Source organism: Enhydra lutris, unplaced genomic scaffold, assembly GCF_002288905.1.
Source record: "Enhydra lutris kenyoni isolate GAN:26980312 unplaced genomic scaffold, ASM228890v2 scaffoldscaffold3, whole genome shotgun sequence".
Lineage (NCBI taxonomy): Eukaryota > Metazoa > Chordata > Mammalia > Carnivora > Mustelidae > Enhydra > Enhydra lutris.
The window spans coordinates 9,015,573-9,034,378 of record NW_019154087.1 but is presented as its reverse complement, the minus strand read 5'-3'; the positions used below and the strand labels follow the sequence as shown (position 1 = coordinate 9,034,378).

Sequence of the window (18,806 nt, the reverse complement as noted above, 5' to 3'; positions counted from 1 at the left end):
GTTGTATGCAGGCAAATAAAATTATTAGTTACTAGCTTACATATAATACTGCTTTAAGTCATAAGGAGTCTTTACTATTTCACTTTTCCTGGAAGTCTAAGAATTTTCTTAGCCCTGGTTCTCAAAGGATGGTCCAGGGATTAGAATTAACATTAGCAGTAGCAGCAAAGAATTTATAAGAAATGCAAATTTTCTGGCAACATCCCACACTAACTGAATCAGAAACTCTTAGATGTGGGGCCCAGCGGGGTGTTTTCAGCAAGTCCTCCACGTGATTTTGATGCACCCTACAATTTGAGAAGTCCAGTCTTAACCTGGAGCAAATTTCTCAAGACCACATCTTTGGAGTTAACCAGTGGCTTGAAAAGTCCGTAATATACTTAAATTGTGTATCTTCAACAACTGTCTCACACCATAACTTAATGTAAATATCCTTAAGAAGTAATGCCCAAATAAAAAAATCTGCTTTCCTTTACCTTAAATTTCACCTAAAAGTTATCTTGTACTTAACACACTTACATAATTAGTACTAATATTTTTACCATAATGACTTACTCCTGATCCTAATTCAGTGTTAATATTTGAGTACTGAAGTTCAAATACCTATGTAAAAATGTTGAAAATTATCCTCTGGAAAACTAAACACCAAACTTGCTCGGTGTGCTGCCCTCTGCTGATTCGTAAGACAAACTTCTTCTGTTTAAAGCACTCCTTAATAATCCCAAAGATCAAGCTGTTCATTACACATGAATAAAATATCACTTAGCTGTAAGAAAAAATTAGACGAAACCACTAAAAGGTCAATTTTACTGTTAGTTTGAAACTGACCTGCAACTCCTACTTGATGTGTAGCATATCCTGGTAATCTGCTGGGTCCCTCTCCCAGCCACAGTGTCAGCGTGGATGAATCCGATTCTGCATGGTGAAAGCAGAAACCCAGGGAAGCAGCAGGGGCAATAAATCGGCTTTGGAGGATGGGAATGTGCAGCCATACCGCTATCCTACCTACTGATCTCCATTGCTGTATTGCAGCTAAAATGCAGATGAGGATAAAAATCTGTAAACATTTTCCAGTGAAAAGAGTGGAAGAAATAAAAAACTCATCTCAGGTGTCACCCCTTCCAAAAAGCCATCCTAAAACATCCACCTCCCTTAGTCGTTAGCTAGGAAGGGCTGGGGGAGGGGAATCCTAAAATGCTCTGTTTATATCACCAGTACAGGAACTATGGTTTTTTTTTTTTTGTAATTAGTACCTTGTTACGGGATTTTTCCAGCAGACTGAATTCCTTGAGGATAGAGTTGGTAATTCATATCACCTGCCACACTGCGTGGCACATAACTGGTGTTCAATATTTGTAGAATGAACAAAAAAACTTGATTTAAACAAAATAAATTGCTGTTCCTTTTAACATCCTTAGTTTTAATCTTCATAAATGACTCTTATGGGCTTCTACTTACACTTTAAGAGTTCTGTCATAAATTTTTTGGCTTATAAATTTCAAGGTAGTTAAAACTCTACGTTTTTTTTTTTTTTAAAGATTTCATTTATTTATTTGACAGACAGAGATCACCCATGAATATAATTTTGGAATTGACATCACACCATATATAATTTACAGCATATCTTTTACTACTTATTATAAACATTTTGCTGTCATTAAAATTTGTAAGGAACATAAGTTTTTAATGACTGTATAATTTTCCTCAGCTAAGTACACCAAAAACTACTTAACGAACCTCTTACTCCTGGATAAATTATTTCTACTTTATAAATAATACCAAGATGAACGTAGATTTTTCTGTTTTGACTTCTGTAAATTCTCTTAAGATTGAACCAGAAGAAAAAGATGACAACATTTGGTCCTCACTAAGCTCCAGACACGGTATATATATTATCTCGTTAAGTTCTCACAGCCTGAAAGGCAAGTATTATCGCTCCTAATTTATGGGTGAAGAATACAGCAGTATTCTCAGGTCATTTTCTCCATCTATCACCTCACTTAATCTTTACAATAATCTTGCAAATTGTGTGCATGTATGGTGGTGGGAAGGCTTGATTATTCATTTAATGGTTAATTTCTTTTTCCGCCTCTTCTCTTCTCCAGCTGTGCAGTGACTCCCTGTTAAGGACCATGTTCTCTACCTCTTTAAAAGGCAGTGGGTCTAATACAGTGACAAACATATGGGAGCCTTTCATAAAAGCTGCTTGATTTGGGACTATGGAGTCAGATCCTTCTCACCCATTTCTTTCTCTGATTTAAATCTTTTTTAAAATTGATGTACAACTACATAAAGGGCACAAATCTTAAGTGTACATTTAAGGAGTTCTGACACATACATACACCTGTGTAACACACTCCAATAAAGATTACAGAACATTTCTAGGACCCCAGGAAATTCCCATATCCTCCCTAATCATTCTAATCAAGTGAAAAGCTAGTTTGACTTAATAACAAAATTTGCACTAGCTCTTAGAGGCAGCATAATGCATTAAGAACAGATTCCAGGGGCGCCTGGGTGGCTCAGTGGGTTAAGCCTCTGCCTTCGGCTCAGGTCATGATCCTGGGGTCCTGGGATGGAACCCCGCATCGGGCTCTCTGCTCAGCAGGGAGCCTGCTTCCCTTCCTCTCTCTCTGCCTGCCTCTCTGCCTACTTGTGATATCTCTCTGTCAAATAAATAAATAAAAATCTTTATATAAAAAAAAGAACAGATTCCAGAGCCAAGGGAAATTAATCTCCCTGTGCCTCAGTACCATCACCTTTAAAATAAAGGTAACAGTATTTACCTCAGGGTTGTTATGAGGATTAAATGAATTAATATTTGTGAAGTTCTTAAGTGTCTAGCAATAGGAATTCATAAATGAAATATTGTATTTAAAAAACTATAAAAAGTATATAGCACTATGTAGATTATAAATTAGTTTCCTAAAATTTATCTTTGATCACCACATGTATCCAGTAAAATAATTAGGGTTGGCATTATTCACCTAAGCAACCTAAGAGGCAAATATTTTTAGTGGTGGTTTGCCTAATGGCTACGCACCGGTCAGAACCCGGGACTTGAAATCTGGATGTGTGACTTTAAACCCAACACCCATGCTTTGCCTTTTAGACTAAGGAAGTGCTTTAACCACCTGGCCACTGACAAGTAACAAGTCTGTGCAATAAACACCTGTGTCTTCCCACACATCGGTAGATATATTAGAGGATGAACATTCGCTTGATTCTTCTATGGCTGATACTGTTGGAGTCAGCAATTATTCACAAGTAGGATAGAAAATGCGGTGAAGAGCCAAGTAGTTTGGGTAGGAGAATGATTAAAGAATGAACTAGCTGAATTATATTTACATAGATGCTCATTTGCCATATTCCTCATTATCTGAAGTTTTCTTTGAGTGACAGGATCTTTCCAATGCTGAATTTCCGTGCTAGGCCTTCAAGAACCTTCAGGGGCAGTCTGATAAACTCTGAACCAAATCACCGGCTTCTCTCAAAGTGAAAGCGCCTCCATCTAAGCTGTCTTTCCTATCTTTAGACTTAAGTTCAAGGAAAGCAGAGTTTTCTTATTGAAGACTGAAAGCGCCCACTACCCTCCCTGGTTAATCATAAAAGATTTGTTGCTTTGTCTCTAGCAAACTCCAGTTTTTTTTTTTTTTTAAATTTTAATTTTTATTTATTTTTTTGACAGAGAGATCATAAGCAGGCAGAGAGGCAGGCAGAGAGAAAGGAGGAAGCAGGCTCCCTGCTGAGCAGAGAGCCCGATGCGGGGCTCGATCCCAGGACCCTGAGATCATGACCCGAGCCGAAGGCAGCGGCTTAACCCACTGAGCCACCCAGGCACCCCGCAAACTCCAGTTCTTGATGCGTCAGCCTGACCCAATTGGTGTACAAAAATGACCACTCTGGTCCATTCATTGTTCACCACCCGTATAGCGTTGTCTCGGGCAAAGTGCCCCGCAGAACGAAGTCCCGGTAAATATTAACACTACTGAGCGTTAAGTATGTGGTAGAGGCCAAGCTAAGCACTTTATATGCATTACCCTACGTAAACCCCCAGCAATCCTATGCGTTACTAACCGGTTTTATGGAAGGGTAAATGATAGTTTACAGAACTTGTGGAAGGTCACACACTAGGAAGTTAATCAGAAACTAGGGCTGCCGATCAGCAAGTCTGGGATAGTTAAAATTTCAACCAAGTGCCTCAGAAACCTCCCAGCAAAGGGCATAAGAAGGAAACAGGGGAAGTTGGTACGGGTCATGCCTGCCCTCTCTCCCTAGGACTCGGTACTTGATTGACGGAGACCATGTTAGGCGGATGGGGGCCCCGGTTACTTTATTAGAAAGGTTCCGGAGCCAGGGAACCCCACGGCCCAGGCACACTTGCCCTGCAAGCGCCTCTGGAATGAGGCGGCGTCCAGGCGGTCCAAGGCGCCGAGCCGTGCCAGGCGCACCGAGACGCCCCCGAATCTGTCCAGCTCTCCCCGCAGTTCTTCCGCTCCGGCGGGAGGGTCCCACCTGCAACCCGGACCCGAAGCCCTGCGGTGCCCGGCCAACAGCCTTGTGCTGCAGATCCGCAGGAGCACTGCGCGCCGAAAACTCCCGCTAGTTAGAGGCGGCATTTACGCGTTGGCGTCCCACCGCTAGCTCGGCCCTTAAATCAAGTTTCCTTTGAGTTCCCAGAGCGGAGGTCGCTCCCGTAAATATTAGAAGAGTGCCATCCGAAAGTTGTGCTAACGTTACAACTTTTTTTTTTTTTTTTCCCGGCGCTATATCGAAGTAACCGCGAAGTCCTGTCCACCAGCTCCTCTCAGAAATTTTCCCGGTTCCAGAAAAGCCAGAGAGAAACTTTTCCACCACTTTCTTTTTCTAGTTTAAGTCAACAGACGTTTGTTCAGGGATAGGAAAGGCGGGAAGAAGTACTGCGCTCCAGTTGGGGGATTACGGTGGAGGGCGGAGTCTCGTTGACTTCTGCCCCGGAAGTTTTTCTTCCAGAGACACGAGCACGTTGAGCCGGCTTTGCGGCAGCCTTTCCTAGGCTGCATTGTGATCATGTCTTCCAAGAAGAACAGAAAACGGCCGAATCAAAGCGCAGACAATGCTTCAACCTCGCCCTCTTCTGCTTCCTCTCTTTTGGGGCCCTCGGCATCTTCTGCTGGGCCAGGAGCGGCGGCAACGGCCGGGATTCTGGTTGTGACCAACTTCTTAGAAAAGGGTAAAGCGTTCTGGGTGGGAGACCTGAGACGGAGGGGCGGCAGCTTAAGACGTAGACCTTTAGGTGATGCCGCCTTTAAGGTGCTGAGGCTTTTGAAAATTGGGCGACACAGAGGTGTGACAGTGGCACGCAAGTTTGTACACCCGAAGTCGTGCCTGCCTTGGAGAAGTTAGGCAGAAACGGCTTATCCGTGGATAAGTCCCGCCATCACTTTTGTAAATTGTTTTGAATTTGTAAATTGAACTTGAAACAACTTTTCCTCGTTTAAGATTTACAGCACATTTAACTGTAAAATTACTTAAAGCTACGAGCATAGGATATATATACCAGAAAACTAAACAGTTCAGTAAAGATGTGGATATATCTTTCCTAAGAGAGATTAATGTGTCTCCAAGAATGAAAGGCTTCAGGATGTGTTCTTTTACACAGATTCTAGTATTTAATAAGAGCTACCGATTACATAGTATTGTTGTCAGTAGTTTGGGTATGTCACATACATATCTCATTTAACCTTCATAGAAGCCCTGGAAGATGGATGCTGTATTATTATGCCTATTTGAGAGAGGAAGGATAGTTAATGTGATTGGCTCCAGGTTCCACAGGTGCCAACTGGCAGGCAGAATTTGACTTTAAAGCCTTTATCCTAGTTCAGAGCTCCCTTGAGTTAGGAGAATGGATTTATCTGAAGATTTAGTTGTTAAAGCTTCTATGTGTGGAAACGGTGTCATAGCTTTGAAAAAATGGAACACCAGCTAAACTGGGGGCAAGAATTTTATGTCTAATGCACACCCTAATGACAATCTTAGAATTAGCACAGTGTTTTCAGTCTCATTTAAGGATCAGAGGATAACTTGTTCTGTCCTGCGTATTTAATCTCTTTCAACTGGATCCTTCCGATTGAAATTTAAACCTGCCGATTTCTCTAAGATCTTAAAACAAAAGTTCCACATTTTCTTCTTACCACCACCCTATCTCTTTCCATCCTTTCATTTCCAAATTTCTTCTCTTTTTTCTTTTTTTTTTTTTTAGATTTTATTTTTAAGTAATCTCCCAACGTTGGACTTGAACTCAAAACCCGAGATCGAGAGTCGCAGGCTCTGCTGACCAAGCCAGCCAGGTGTACCTCATTCCCAAGTTTCATAAATGGAGTAGTCTCTCTCCTCATCTCTCACCTACTCCTTAGTCTATTAAAATTTTGACGTTTAAGTTTTGACAGTATCCCATCATTCTATGGAAACTATCCCTGTCCTGGTCACTGATCATCTCCATGTTCATAAATATAAAGGACAGTTTTTCTTTACTTCCCTTACTTGACCTCTCAGCAACTTTTGGCATTGTCTACCATTTCCTTTTTCTTAAAACACTTTAATTTTGGGGAGTGCTTGGGTGGCTCAGTCAGTTAAGTGTCTGCCTTTGGCTCAGGTTATGATCCCAGGGTCATGGGATCAAGCCCCTCATTGGCCTCCCTGCTCAGTAGGAGGTCTGCTTCTCTCTCTCTCCTCTGGCCCCTCCACCCGGCTTGTGCTCTCCCTCTTGCTCACTCTAATGAAATCTTAACAAAACAAAACAAAACCCACTTTAAGTTTTGGCTATGTGCCCTTAAACTTTCCTAGTTTTTCTCCATCCTTTCGTTGGTAGGTAGATTTTCAGTTTCCTTTGCAGGCTCATTTTCACTTGGCTGCCAAATGTTCCTCAGTTCTTAGTCCTAACACCCTTTTTTCCCTGTATAAATCTTTTTTTTTTTTTTTTTTTTTGGCAGGTTCATCCAATGTCCAGAGTTTTCCGTCTATACTCTAATCATTTTTGAATTTATATTTGTACTTTATACTATTTATGAATCTTGGTTTGTGCACCTTCTAGACCAATACTACTTAAACTCTGTAGGTAAAGTTTTGTGTGTATGTGTGTGTGTGTGTATTTGTTTGTTTAAAGATTTTATTTATTTATTTGGCAGAAAGAGACAGGGAGAGAGGGAACAGAAGCAGGGGTGGAAGAGGGAGAAGCAGGCTTCCTGCCCAGCAGGGGATCCGATGCAGGGCTCTATCCCAGGACGCTGGGATCATGACCTGAGCCAAAGGCAGCTGCTTAAGGACTGAGCCATCCAGGCACCCCTAAATATGGTATGTAGGGGTCGGTTAAGCATCTGCCTTCGGCTCAGGTCATGATCCCAGAGTCCTGGGATCCAGCCCCGCATCGGGCTCTCTGCTTAGCGGGGAACCTGGCTTCTCCTCTCCCTTTGCCCCTCCTTCAGCTTGTTCTCTCTCTCTCTCACTGGTATGTCATAGCACAGCACTGTTGTAAAATACAGTAAAAAGAAATTACTAGAAAAATAAGTTCAAAAATAGAAATTTTTATTAGATTCAACAGATGTAGGATTACTCTGTCCAGTTGTAATAAAAGCTTCTAAACCCTTATTTGTACTTACCCCATCATGACAGTAACAAATAGTTTGCTGACCACACTTTGTATAGCATTGTGCTGTACATCTTTTCTTGGATTTTTCTTCCTTTTTTTTTTAAACATTTTATTTAATTAATTTTTTTTAAAGCTTTATTTACTTATGAGAGAGAGAGACAGAGAGAGAGAACGAGCTGCTGCTTGGTGTAGCCTACTGCCCTGGGAGATCTTGATCTTCCTTACATGGTCCCTTCTTGTCTCTTGACATTTTGCTTATACTCGTTCCTTAGATGGACTATGCTGCCCTCTGTTCAGACCTCTCTGTACAAGCTGTTCTCTTTGCCAGGAATTATTTTCTTTTTCCTCTTTGTTTTGTTAATTCCTACTTTTCCTTTGGATCTGAATTTTTAAACATTACTTCCTTGGAGAAGCATTCTCTGTTTCTTCCAAATTAGATTCCGCTTAATAGGCTCTCTCAGCATTCTCAGTCATTCTTGCATTGTATTAATTTTAGTTTAAAATTACACAGTTACTAAGTGATTGTTTAATAATTCTCTCATCCTATTAGATTATAAGCTCTGTGAGGCCTAGGACCATCCACTTCTGTTCACTTTGTATCCCTAGTGCCTAGAATATTATCTGCTGTGAAGTAGGCATGTAATAAATGTTTGCTGGATGAACCAATGAAGAGGTGATGGTTGTTTGAAATTATCTTTACTAATCTGGCACATGAAGTGCTCAATAAATGTATAGTTAACCAATGGGGAAAGTGGATGTTGAGATGTATTTTTTAAAGTATAGTATTGGAGCAAAGAGGACTGCTGAAAGGAGTTGTGTGGAATACAGCTTGAATAGATTTGAATGCTGTGAGAAAATACATGGAGATATGTTAGGAAATAAGGCCAGTGGATGAGAATTTGAATGTGATTTTCATAAGGAGGAAGTGGAGGTATTTAGAGAACTTGTGATTTGTCCAACCCTGGTGCACAGTGAATGTGCAGGACAGGCTGGAAGGAAGAGAAGAAAACCTAGAATCTTGCCAAGGATTGAATACATCTGTGAGGTACTTATCAAGAGGGAAGGGTAATTCATTGAGGTTTAGGAAGAGAGAAGTGGCAGAAACTGAACCTTATGTGATCACCAAAAGGATGCTTTGGTGTTATTGATGAGTAAACTATGTAAGAGGCCTAATGCTCATAGAAAAGTTGAATTTCTTTTCAGCTTCATATTATGAAATATGCTTATTTTATAAATGTTCAGTACTGTTAATTTTAGCTCCATGAGATGCTTTGTTTTCCTATATTTGTTCAGCTGATGACAGAAGGAAAATACATATATGGGGTAGTTATTTTGTAGTGGCAAAAAATAATTAAATGAGACATGGTTCTTGGTTTTGCTTTCATTTACTTTGTTCCTTTTAAATTACAAAGTATTTGTGTTTTTATTATTAAGGAACGCTAATATTAGAGAACTATGATTATGGTACATGTGTCTAAAAATAAATTTTCTAATACAGCTTGTGACAGGCTAAAATTTCATAAGTGTTTCATGGATTTTGTGCTGAGAAGAAAAAAACTGTGTAGTCACCTACTATGTTCATTGATTTCATGGAAATTTATTATGTAACTTCTTTTTTAAATTTTTAAAAAAAGATTTTTATTTATTTGACAGAGAAAGACGAGAGAAGGAAAACAAGCAGGGGGAGTGGGAGAGGGAGAAACAAGCTTCCTGCTGATCAGGGAGCCCATGCAGGGCTCAGTCCCAAGACCTTTGGGATCACAGCCTGAGCCAAAGGCAGATGTTTAAGGGCTGAGCTACCCAGGCGCCCCTGTTATGCTGCTTCTATATTTGATGCACTCCTGGGCATTGGAGATACAAAGATGAATTTGACCCAGTTTGTGCCCCAAAGCAGCATATGGTTTAGGAGAAAGATTATAAAACAAATGTATATTATGATGATAAATGCTAATATTTGGCAGCATAGGGTGCTGGAAGAATCAGAGGAAGGACCAAATATGGACCTTGAGGAAGTGGAGGGGGCAGGGTGGACATGTTAGCATATCATTTTCAGAGGTGTTACCAGCTGGGTCCCCTTCGTGGCCAAAAGTTGAAAACAATAATGGTCATTTTAGTCTGTTTGTGCTTGCCTAAGGAATAAGACCTGTGCTATTATCTTACCCACGTATTCTTGGGATTAAAAAAGAAAAATATCTGACTGGTATCAGGTGGATCAGAAGTGGAAATGTAATTTGACCCTCCAGAACTAAATGCCAGTTTCCCATCTCAAGTCTTTGAATACCAGTAGTTGACTCAACTAGAATCTGTAGTACAAAATGTTACTATGCGAATATGAAAAGACTATTGCAGGTATGTTCAGTTTTTAAAGAAATTAGAGTTTATTTTTCTTAAAGGGGGAAAACTAATACCTATCCCATAAGACATATTTTTTTACTTGGCGCTCATATTGTCAGTCAGTGGACCCTCAAAAAGGTTTGGTTTTAAGTCTTTTTGTTAAAAAGAAAAAAGAATTGGAACTGGTTTCTCTAGGGTATGGTAAGTGCATTCATGTGGTTATGTGGTTAGAAGATTTTTATTTACACCAAAAGAAAGCAGGCTTTAACCTCAGCTATAAAATAGTATGAAAATAATTTTCTTTCCCTTTTGGTAGATGACAAAGTTCCTAAAACATTCCAGAATTCCCTCGTTCAGCTTGGACTCAACACTATGAAATCTGCAAATATATGTATAGGTCGACCAGTGTTGCTTACCAGTTTGGATGGAAAACAAGAGGTAAGAGTCTTTTTCATTTCCTTAATTTAGAAAAATCTGAGATTTTTTTACTGTGATTTTCAACAAAGCAGTAATAAGTGAAAAACTATATTTTAAAAGATCCTTTCATCAATATAAACTTTTCCTTCCTTTGATATCTGTGACTATCCTGGGAATAGCAGCCCGTAAATGTCATAATGTAGAGAGAGGCCTTTTCTCCTGAGGTAGTGACACACATAGTATCTGCCTTATATATATTTTTTTTCACAGAAATGCTGTTGGGGAGTATGAAAGTCATCTCTTCTGTATACAAATATTTTATTGCCCTTCCTGTTTTCAGCTGTTTGTTCTTGCTACTATTCATCATACTTGAGGCTGAAAGCCCAGAATCTCGCCTGGTTCTGCCCTGCTGCCGACCTCTGCCTCTGCCATTTCCTCTGCTGCTTCAGTAGCCAGGGTACTCTCATTCAGCGAGGTCCTCCGAAAATGATTTGAAATCTGTTATGTGCTGGGGCGCCTGGGTGACTCAGTTGGTTAAGCAACTGCTTTCAGCTCAGGTCATGATCCCAGAGTCCTGGGATCGAGTCCCACATTGGGCTCTCTGCTCAGCCAGGAGCCTGCTTCTCTCTCTACCTGCCACTCCCCCTGCTTGTGCTCTCCTGCTCTTAATCTTAAAAAAAAAAAAAGCTGTTTTGTGCTGATGGCACACCTTTCATTCTTTTCATTATTCTTAAAAAGAAAAAAAAAGTCCTTTGCTGTGTCTTGTGGAAGACTATAAATATGTGAGCTCAGCCCACTATTTGGAGCTAGAAGTCTTTGCTTCTGTCCCTTAACATTTAATTCTGATGAAATCCAGGTTCTCATGAAGTTCTTGTACCAGGTCCTTCACTATTTCCTGGATGTATTTTATGCTTCAGGCCAGATTACCTTGCAGTTAGTTTGTCTTTAGTATTTTTTCCTATTTTCTATTTATTACATGTTAATGCCTTTGTCTCTTTTCCTAAATTACCTTTCAGATATTCAAATCATTTTCACTGTGGGTTCTTTGCTAATCTTCACAAGAAGATATAATTTTTATCTTAAAAGTTTTTTTGTAACTTGTCAGGTTGTAACTCCTTGGGGTTAAGGACTGTGTTTTGCAGAGCCATATGATTAGCTGGGCTTAGTTTTCTGCTTTATAAATTAATGATAATCTGTGAATATTTTTTTTCTCGTATTTTTGTTTCCTGTGTTCTGGGCAGGTCTATACGGCCTGGCCTGTGGCAGGATTTCCTGGAGGCAAGGTTGGCCTGAGTGAAATGGCACAAAAGAATGTGGGTGTGAGGGTTGGTGATGCCATCCAAGTCCAGCCTCTGTTGGGTGCTGTGCTACAGGCTGAGGAAATGGACCTGGCACTCAGGTTTGTCTCTTTTCTTTGGTGACATTTTGGATCAGTGCTGCCTAGTAGAAATAGAACAAGAGTCACAAATGTGAACCACATATGCAATTTTGCATTTTCTGGTAGTCACATTTAAGAAGGAAAATGAAATTGGTGAAATAGTTAACATTTAATTTAATCATTATTTAAGTATTATTTAATATTTAACTAGTTATAAAATTTTAACTTATAGTAACTATAAAAAACTATTAATAAGATACTTTTCAAACTAAGTCTTGAAAATCCAGTGTGTGTGTTATACTTGTAGCACATCTCAATTTGGACCAGCCACATTTAAGTGCTTGATAGCCTCACGGTGAGTGGCTGGTGGTCTGCTGTATTAGCACAAGCTAAATGAGTCCACCCAACGTATGGACTAGAGACTCTCTGGTATCCTGTGGTTAGAGTATGCCCTGATACTTAGGCGAGAGGAGTTAGTATTAATGAATATTTAACAACGGTGTTCATCTTGTTTAACAGTGTAATCAGGGCTGTTGTGAAGGAGGGAGTAGAGTACTGTGAATAGGCAAGAAACAAGTTTTCATCAAGACTGTTCCAGGGATGCTGGGTGGCTCAGTCAGTTAAGCCTGCAGCTCTTGGTTTCAGCTCAGGTTGTGATCTCATGGGTCATGAGATTGAGCCCCCCACCCTCCCACGGGCTCTGCCGCTCTGTGAGGAGTCCACTTGAAGAGTCTCTCCCACAACTCGTGCGTGTGCTCATGCGCTCTCTCTGTCAAATAAATAACTCTTGGGGGCGCCTAGGTGGCTCAGTGGGTTAAAGTCTCTGCCTTTGCCTCGGGTCATGATTCCAGGGTCCTGGGATCGAGCCCCATATTGGGCTCTCTGCTCAGCAGGGAGCCTGCTTCCTTTCCTCTCTGTCTGCCTCTCTGCCTACTTGTGATCTCTGTCTGTCAAATAAACAAAATCTTAAAAAAAAAAAAAAAACTCTTTAAAAACACCAAATATCTTCAAGCAAAGTACCTGATATTTTAACTCTGTGATTATTCAATCCAGTAAAATAGTTATTTCTATCAGTTTTTGAAATGTCCTTTAACAAAGGCTAATTGAATCACCTTATCAATATAGTTAACCTTTATCTTTCATCCTCTTGGATACTCTGTATCTAATAGGATTGTAACTCAGTTTGCATATGCAAGTCTTACCAAAATTTGTTTATAAAAAGAATCTTTTGATACTTTAATACTACCTAACAGTTTTGGGGATGTGTTTACTTTATATGCAAGAATCACAAAACATTTAACAATCATTAACTTTATTTTTTTAAAAAATTCTATTTATTGGGGCACCTGGGTGGCTCGGTGGGTTGAGCCTCTGCCTTCGGCTCAGGTCATGATCTCAGGGTCCTGGGATCAAGCCCTTTGTCGGGCTCTCTGCTCGACGGGGAGCTGCTTCCCCCTCTCTCTCTGCCTGCCTCTGCCTATTTGTGATCTCTCTCTGTCAAATAAATAAATAAAATATTTTTTTAAAAATTCTATTTATTTATTTGAGAGAAAGAGCGGGCGCACAAGCCGGGGGGCTGGGGTGCGGGGCAGAGTAGGATGGAGAAGCAGACTCCACACTGAGCAGGGAGCCTCACTTGGGGCTCAGTTCTAGGACGCTGGGATCATGACCTCAGCTGAAGGCAGACACTTAACTGATTGAGCCACTCAGGTGCCCCTCATTAGCTTGATTTTATTGTTTTCTTTTGCTACTTTTGTAGATTCCAAGCTTGAGCTTCAGCATATATATATATATATGTATATATATGTATGTGTATACATGTATACGTGTATGTGTGTGTGTATTTATAAGCCAGGAAACTTTTTTCAGAGGAATTAATAATACTTTAACAATAAAATTAAAGAGGAGACGAGAACTCAGCATGTGTTGTGCACCAGCTGTGTACGAGCACACACATGCACACACACTTTTCCCTCTTTTCTCATTTAATCCTCCTTCAAAATGCCCGTATTGCCCCTTTCTTAAAGATGAGGAAATGGGCTCCATTATTATATGGGTTAGGTAGTAGTTCTACTCAGATGAAATAATATTAATCTTTAGACTGTTTTGAGGCAGTGCTTCAGGTTGCAGTCATCAGTTCACTGGATTTTTTTGATGATTTTTTTGTGACCTCTTGAGGGCACAGCAGTCTTAGGTGATAATGATTGTCTGCTGTAGAGGAACTGTATGTTTTAAAAGGAAGCTTGTTTTTTTTTTTTTTTAAAGACTTTATTTATCAGAGAGAGAGGGAGATAGAGAGCATGAGTAGGGGGAAGGGCAGAAGGAGAGGGAGAAGCAGGCTCCCCACTGAATAGGGAGTCTGATGTTGGGCTCAATCCCAAAACCCTGGGATTATGACCCAAGCCGAAAGCAGGTGGAAGCTTGGTTTTTAAAATTTTTCTGAAAAAAAAACAAAAAAACAAAAAAAAACCCCTTGTGTTTTAAATGCAGCAGCAGAGTTTAGATAAGAAATTTAATTTCCAATAAGAAAAATCAGTTGTTTTATTCTGCTGATTAAATCCTTCAATTGCTTCTGAAAGATTTATTAGTGAGGTTAGAGCTCCTTCTAGTGGAAGTGATTTTATCTGCACCCATTCTTTTTTTAAAAGCAAAACTTGTTATTTTTTACTTTTCTTATACACATTTGCAAGTATCTTCTGTTCAGAGTTTAATAAATAGGAATGGTTTAAGTAAGTATAACTGGTTTCAGAGTTCTATAAACAGAAGTGAATTTAAGCATTTAAGGAGCTACAGTTTCCTACATAGTCTGTATATATATTTGATTTGAAATTTCTTTCTTCTGTTTTTCTCTCTCTCCTTTATATGAATATACAGTCAGTTTTCATTATTAGCAGTATGTTCTATAAAATTGCTGTGAACACTACATTAGCAAATACTGAACCGTTGCTCCTAGGGGTATGTATGTTTACATATACATGGAATATATGTTTATGTTTAATATTACATGTTTATATTTAAATGCATATTTAATGTATATTATGAATCATATTAATAACATTAATATATTTGGTGCATATTTAATATACAAAAATATGTATATCTTATATACATTATAATCTTAAAACAACTTGTTCTGATAGATTTTATCTTTTTTATTTTATAAAAGAGAAGCACTAGTTTAGAAGTGTTATGTGACTTGCCTGAGGCCACCTCACTAACAGATGTCAAAGTTGGGATTCAAATCTCCAGCTGGTACAGGAGCTGGGACTTTTTGCTGTACACCACACTGCCTCCTGCTATCTCTACTCTCCATCCTCTTGTTATCTCTGAAAGAATTGAAATAAGAGTACTTTCTCGGTTTCAGCTAGGAAAGTGCTTAGCGACTTGAATTTTTTTGCCTGTTCTGTGCATGTCTATGAATGACTAGGAAAGCTCTGCTGGTATTGATTTTAGGGTTACAAATAAATTTTAGCAAGTAGGTGAATCTGGAAATAATGAAGTTGACTATATAGGTTTTGTTTTTGCTAATACAGTATTTGGAGAACAAGGCTTAGATTTGGACTAGATGGGTCTGCTAATATACCTCTTTCTGAGCTAAACTATTACTTCTCCACTGATCTCTGGCAGAGCTCACAACTGTAGGCCTCCTGTGCTAATGTGGGCTACTTGCATGTGGGGAAGAAGGAAAAATGCTCATATTCTGAGAACTCTCCAAGAACTTGTTTCTTTACAAGTGTAATGATTTTTAGATATACCTATTTGTACTCAAGCAGCCTTCTAGGAAGACAGTCATTAGTAGGAGAAGGGGTTCTCATATTTCCCTTTCTGGAGAAAGGTATGTCCTTTCTCTAGAAGTACATTCCATTATACCATTACTCTCCTTTTTTCTTATCTCTACCTTTTCAGGTAATATCCTATAAAGGACTTAATTTTCCTTAAAGTTGATTTATAAATTGTAGAAAGGAAATGAAGTAAGCTATTAATAAAAGCCCAAGCTAGGCAGTTTCAGAAAGGGAATGATTAATTTAGGCCAGTGTTTTTCAAATGTTTTTTGGCTAGGACACACAATAAAAAATACACTTTGTTGTGATTCATTGTATGCATACATCCACAGATACAGGGCACATATGCACTCACGTGTGTAGCTGTATACATGAGTATATAGATGTGTGTGTGTAAGATGTGTATGTATAAGAAAGTAATGCTTTTCTAAGCGGTATTTTCCCTTTTTATGTGTGGTGTACTTTGACATTTTGTATTCTATAAAAAAAAAATGCTGGATGGGATTGACTGAAATGATTTCATGATCCACTAATGGATGGTTCTCTAAATTTTAAAGAACATTGATTTAAGTCATTAGAATACCAAATTGCAAGTGATATTTTCATGGCTATTAGAAGTATCTGAGAAGCATAAATTATTCCCAAATTGTATAAACCATTTCCAGTTTGTAAATTATTCTTTTGACTAGGTCTATAGTACAGCTGTGTACATGTAATTTTATATTACATTTAGTCTCTGGTATACTTAATTCTGATTTTTATTTCCTCCACCTTTTATAGTGACAAAAATGTGGACATTAATGAAGAACAACTGGCTGGTTGTCTTCTGAGAAAGCTAGGTAAATAGTTTTTTAAATTGTAAAAAGCAAGGTAGCAGTAAATAAAGTAATGTGTCTTTGAGGTCTTGTATAAATCATACTTTTATTCAACATAATGTGGAGTGTTCTTCTCAATGAATTAATGGCCTTTTGGGACAGGAATTTTTTCTCCCCAATTAATTGATTGGCACTTAAGCATTGAAGAGAATATTTGACTTATCTATGGATAAAATCAGTGGGAGAACTGATACTTTTTAACCCTTGAGCTCTTCCTCTTTCCAGTGAGAAATGTTATCTTGGAGTATTAGTTAGGTGTGCCATGTTAGGTCCGTTTATTATTGGATGTGGAATGCCAGTCTATTTGTTGATATAGTTGATAGAATCCTAGATTTATTGAGTGTGGAGAATTTTAAAGAATTATCTTGTCGTTCTGTCTCCAGATAGTGTTCTATCAAATGGGAATTGTCTCCTTTTTATGGCAATTATTTTATTAATACTCTTTGATTTAGTCTTCTCAGTCAGATAGTTTTGTTAACAGATGGAATAAGTTGCGTTTAAACATGAAATGGGTGAAAAGTTATGCTAACACATATATTTAAAAAATTATTTTCTAGATGGCAAGATTGTTTTACCAGGCAACTTTCTGTATTGTACATTCTACGGACGACCATGCAGACTGCAAGTGTTGCGAGTGAAAGGGACAGATGGCATGATATTGAGAAGGCCTCAGAATGATTCTGACACTGATGCCCAGGGAATGGCCTATGAACAGTCCAACATAGAAACCAGTACCCTGGATGTATCCCTACAGCTAAGCCAGTTAGATCTGGAAGAGCCTCGAGACCCAACATCAAGCAGTACTCCCTGCAAACCAGTAGATGACAAAATGTTAGATAAAACTAGTGACATTTTGTCGGATGTTACACAGAGTCCTGGGAGCAGCAGTGGACTTGGACTAGGGGAAGTCACAGGACTTAAGTGTAGTTTTAATTCAGCCAGAGGAGAAAATGAGCAACTTGTCAATGAAGAGAGATTGCTAAAGTCAGCATGTGTGGGAACAAAGTGCAACACTGATATTTTTTATTTTATATCTTCAACAACAAGAGTCAATTTTGCAAAGATTCGTACAAATTCAAAAGTGCAAGAGGACCACTTCAAAGTAACTTATGGCATGATAGGAGGCTTAAGTAGTCAGCTGAAAGCGATTAGAGAGATGATCGAATTGCCTCTCAAACAGCCTGAACTTTTCAAGAGTTACGGTATGATTTCTTCAGTGTATTGCACCAGAAGTATTAAATTCAAACAAAAAGCAGTTGGCACATTCCACTTATGTAATAATTGCTCACCCTCTTTTCCTGGTTTTCTTTCCTGAATGGTAGGTATGGTAGGAGGTGTGAGTTGCTTTCTGAGATATCAGTTAAGTGAGCCTTTTTCCGTGCTTAATCTCTTTAGGTTGTAATGTGAGTTAGTTGCAGCCTTGTCTCTTCTAATTGCATACTTCCACAGTTGTTTGTATTGGATCTAGAATTAGTATCTTGTCATTCTAGATCAGCTGTAATGACCAAAGAAGTAAACCAAACTTTCAAATATGTTAGATAAAACTTCTCTGTTAGGAAATATAACTCTGTGCGGATTTCTTTGCATTGAAGCAAGTGGTTAAGGGAGTGATTGGCTTGAAGGAAACTCAGGGCTACCTCTGTGTGGTAACTGCCCAGATGCTCTGCATGTATTTGATGCCTACAGTTTGGTGCTTCTTTCTCTGCCTTTTCATTTTTCATGAAACTTTATATATAAAAATATATGAACCCTTTGACTGACATTTTGCTAGTAATGCTTATGTAATCTAAGATGACTAGTTGGGTGAAAATTAGGATTGATGGCTTGCTTTGGGTGGCCTTGTTCTTGTCTGAGCTTTGTGTTCTGATCATTGAGCTGTGCTGTGTGGGATGGGGCGTAGCAATTATGTGGCTGTCCAGCCAGTTTTTCACTAGTGTTCCCAGCCTGGTTGGGTCTAGAGAGAGGGAGAGAGAGAGAAAGTCATTTCTTGAGATCAGTGTTTGGCTAGTTAGTACATTTTTGGAGGAGGGGGGCAGGGGCAGGAGGTCTGACTCTTACTTTAGTTTTGTGATACAAGGTAAATTTATATTTTATAACTCATATTTGCAGTCATATGATAACACAAGAAACCTAGTAATGCTGAATCCATTGTTCTCTTCTTTTTCTTCTAGGAATTCCCCCTCCTAGAGGAGTGTTACTCTATGGCCCGCCAGGTACTGGAAAGACAATGATTGCCAGGGCGATTGCTAATGAAGTCGGAGCCTATGTTTCTGTAATTAATGGTCCTGAAATTATAAGCAAGTAGGTGCATAATTTAATGGAATAAACAGTGTTATTAAATACTTCTTAAAGGTGATTTTAAAAAATGACTGCATAGCATTCTGTCTGGATAT

The 18,806-nt window shown here is 39.0% G+C and overlaps 2 protein-coding genes across 2 annotated transcripts in view; one reads left to right on the top strand and one right to left on the bottom strand.

The window, feature by feature from the left end:
• The window catches only part of LOC111157475 (nudix hydrolase 6), a 47,862-nt gene extending 43,224 nt beyond the window's left edge, over positions 1 to 4,638 (bottom strand). The window contains exons 1-2 of the mRNA XM_022518897.1: positions 4,385 to 4,638; positions 829 to 1,032 (exon numbers count right to left, since the gene is read on the bottom strand). Of these exons, the coding sequence (XP_022374605.1) occupies positions 829 to 1,032; positions 4,385 to 4,619 (439 nt within the window). The 5' untranslated portion in view covers positions 4,620 to 4,638. The remainder of the gene's footprint in view (positions 1 to 828; positions 1,033 to 4,384) is intronic.
• Positions 4,639 to 4,994: 356 nt separating this feature from the next.
• The window catches only part of LOC111154288 (spermatogenesis associated 5), a 325,382-nt gene continuing 311,570 nt past the window's right edge, over positions 4,995 to 18,806 (top strand). The window contains exons 1-6 of the mRNA XM_022513797.1: positions 4,995 to 5,212; positions 10,278 to 10,399; positions 11,620 to 11,777; positions 16,319 to 16,377; positions 16,971 to 17,615; positions 18,585 to 18,714. Coding sequence (XP_022369505.1) covers positions 5,050 to 5,212; positions 10,278 to 10,399; positions 11,620 to 11,777; positions 16,319 to 16,377; positions 16,971 to 17,615; positions 18,585 to 18,714 — 1,277 coding nt within the window. The 5' untranslated portion in view covers positions 4,995 to 5,049. The remainder of the gene's footprint in view (positions 5,213 to 10,277; positions 10,400 to 11,619; positions 11,778 to 16,318; positions 16,378 to 16,970; positions 17,616 to 18,584; positions 18,715 to 18,806) is intronic.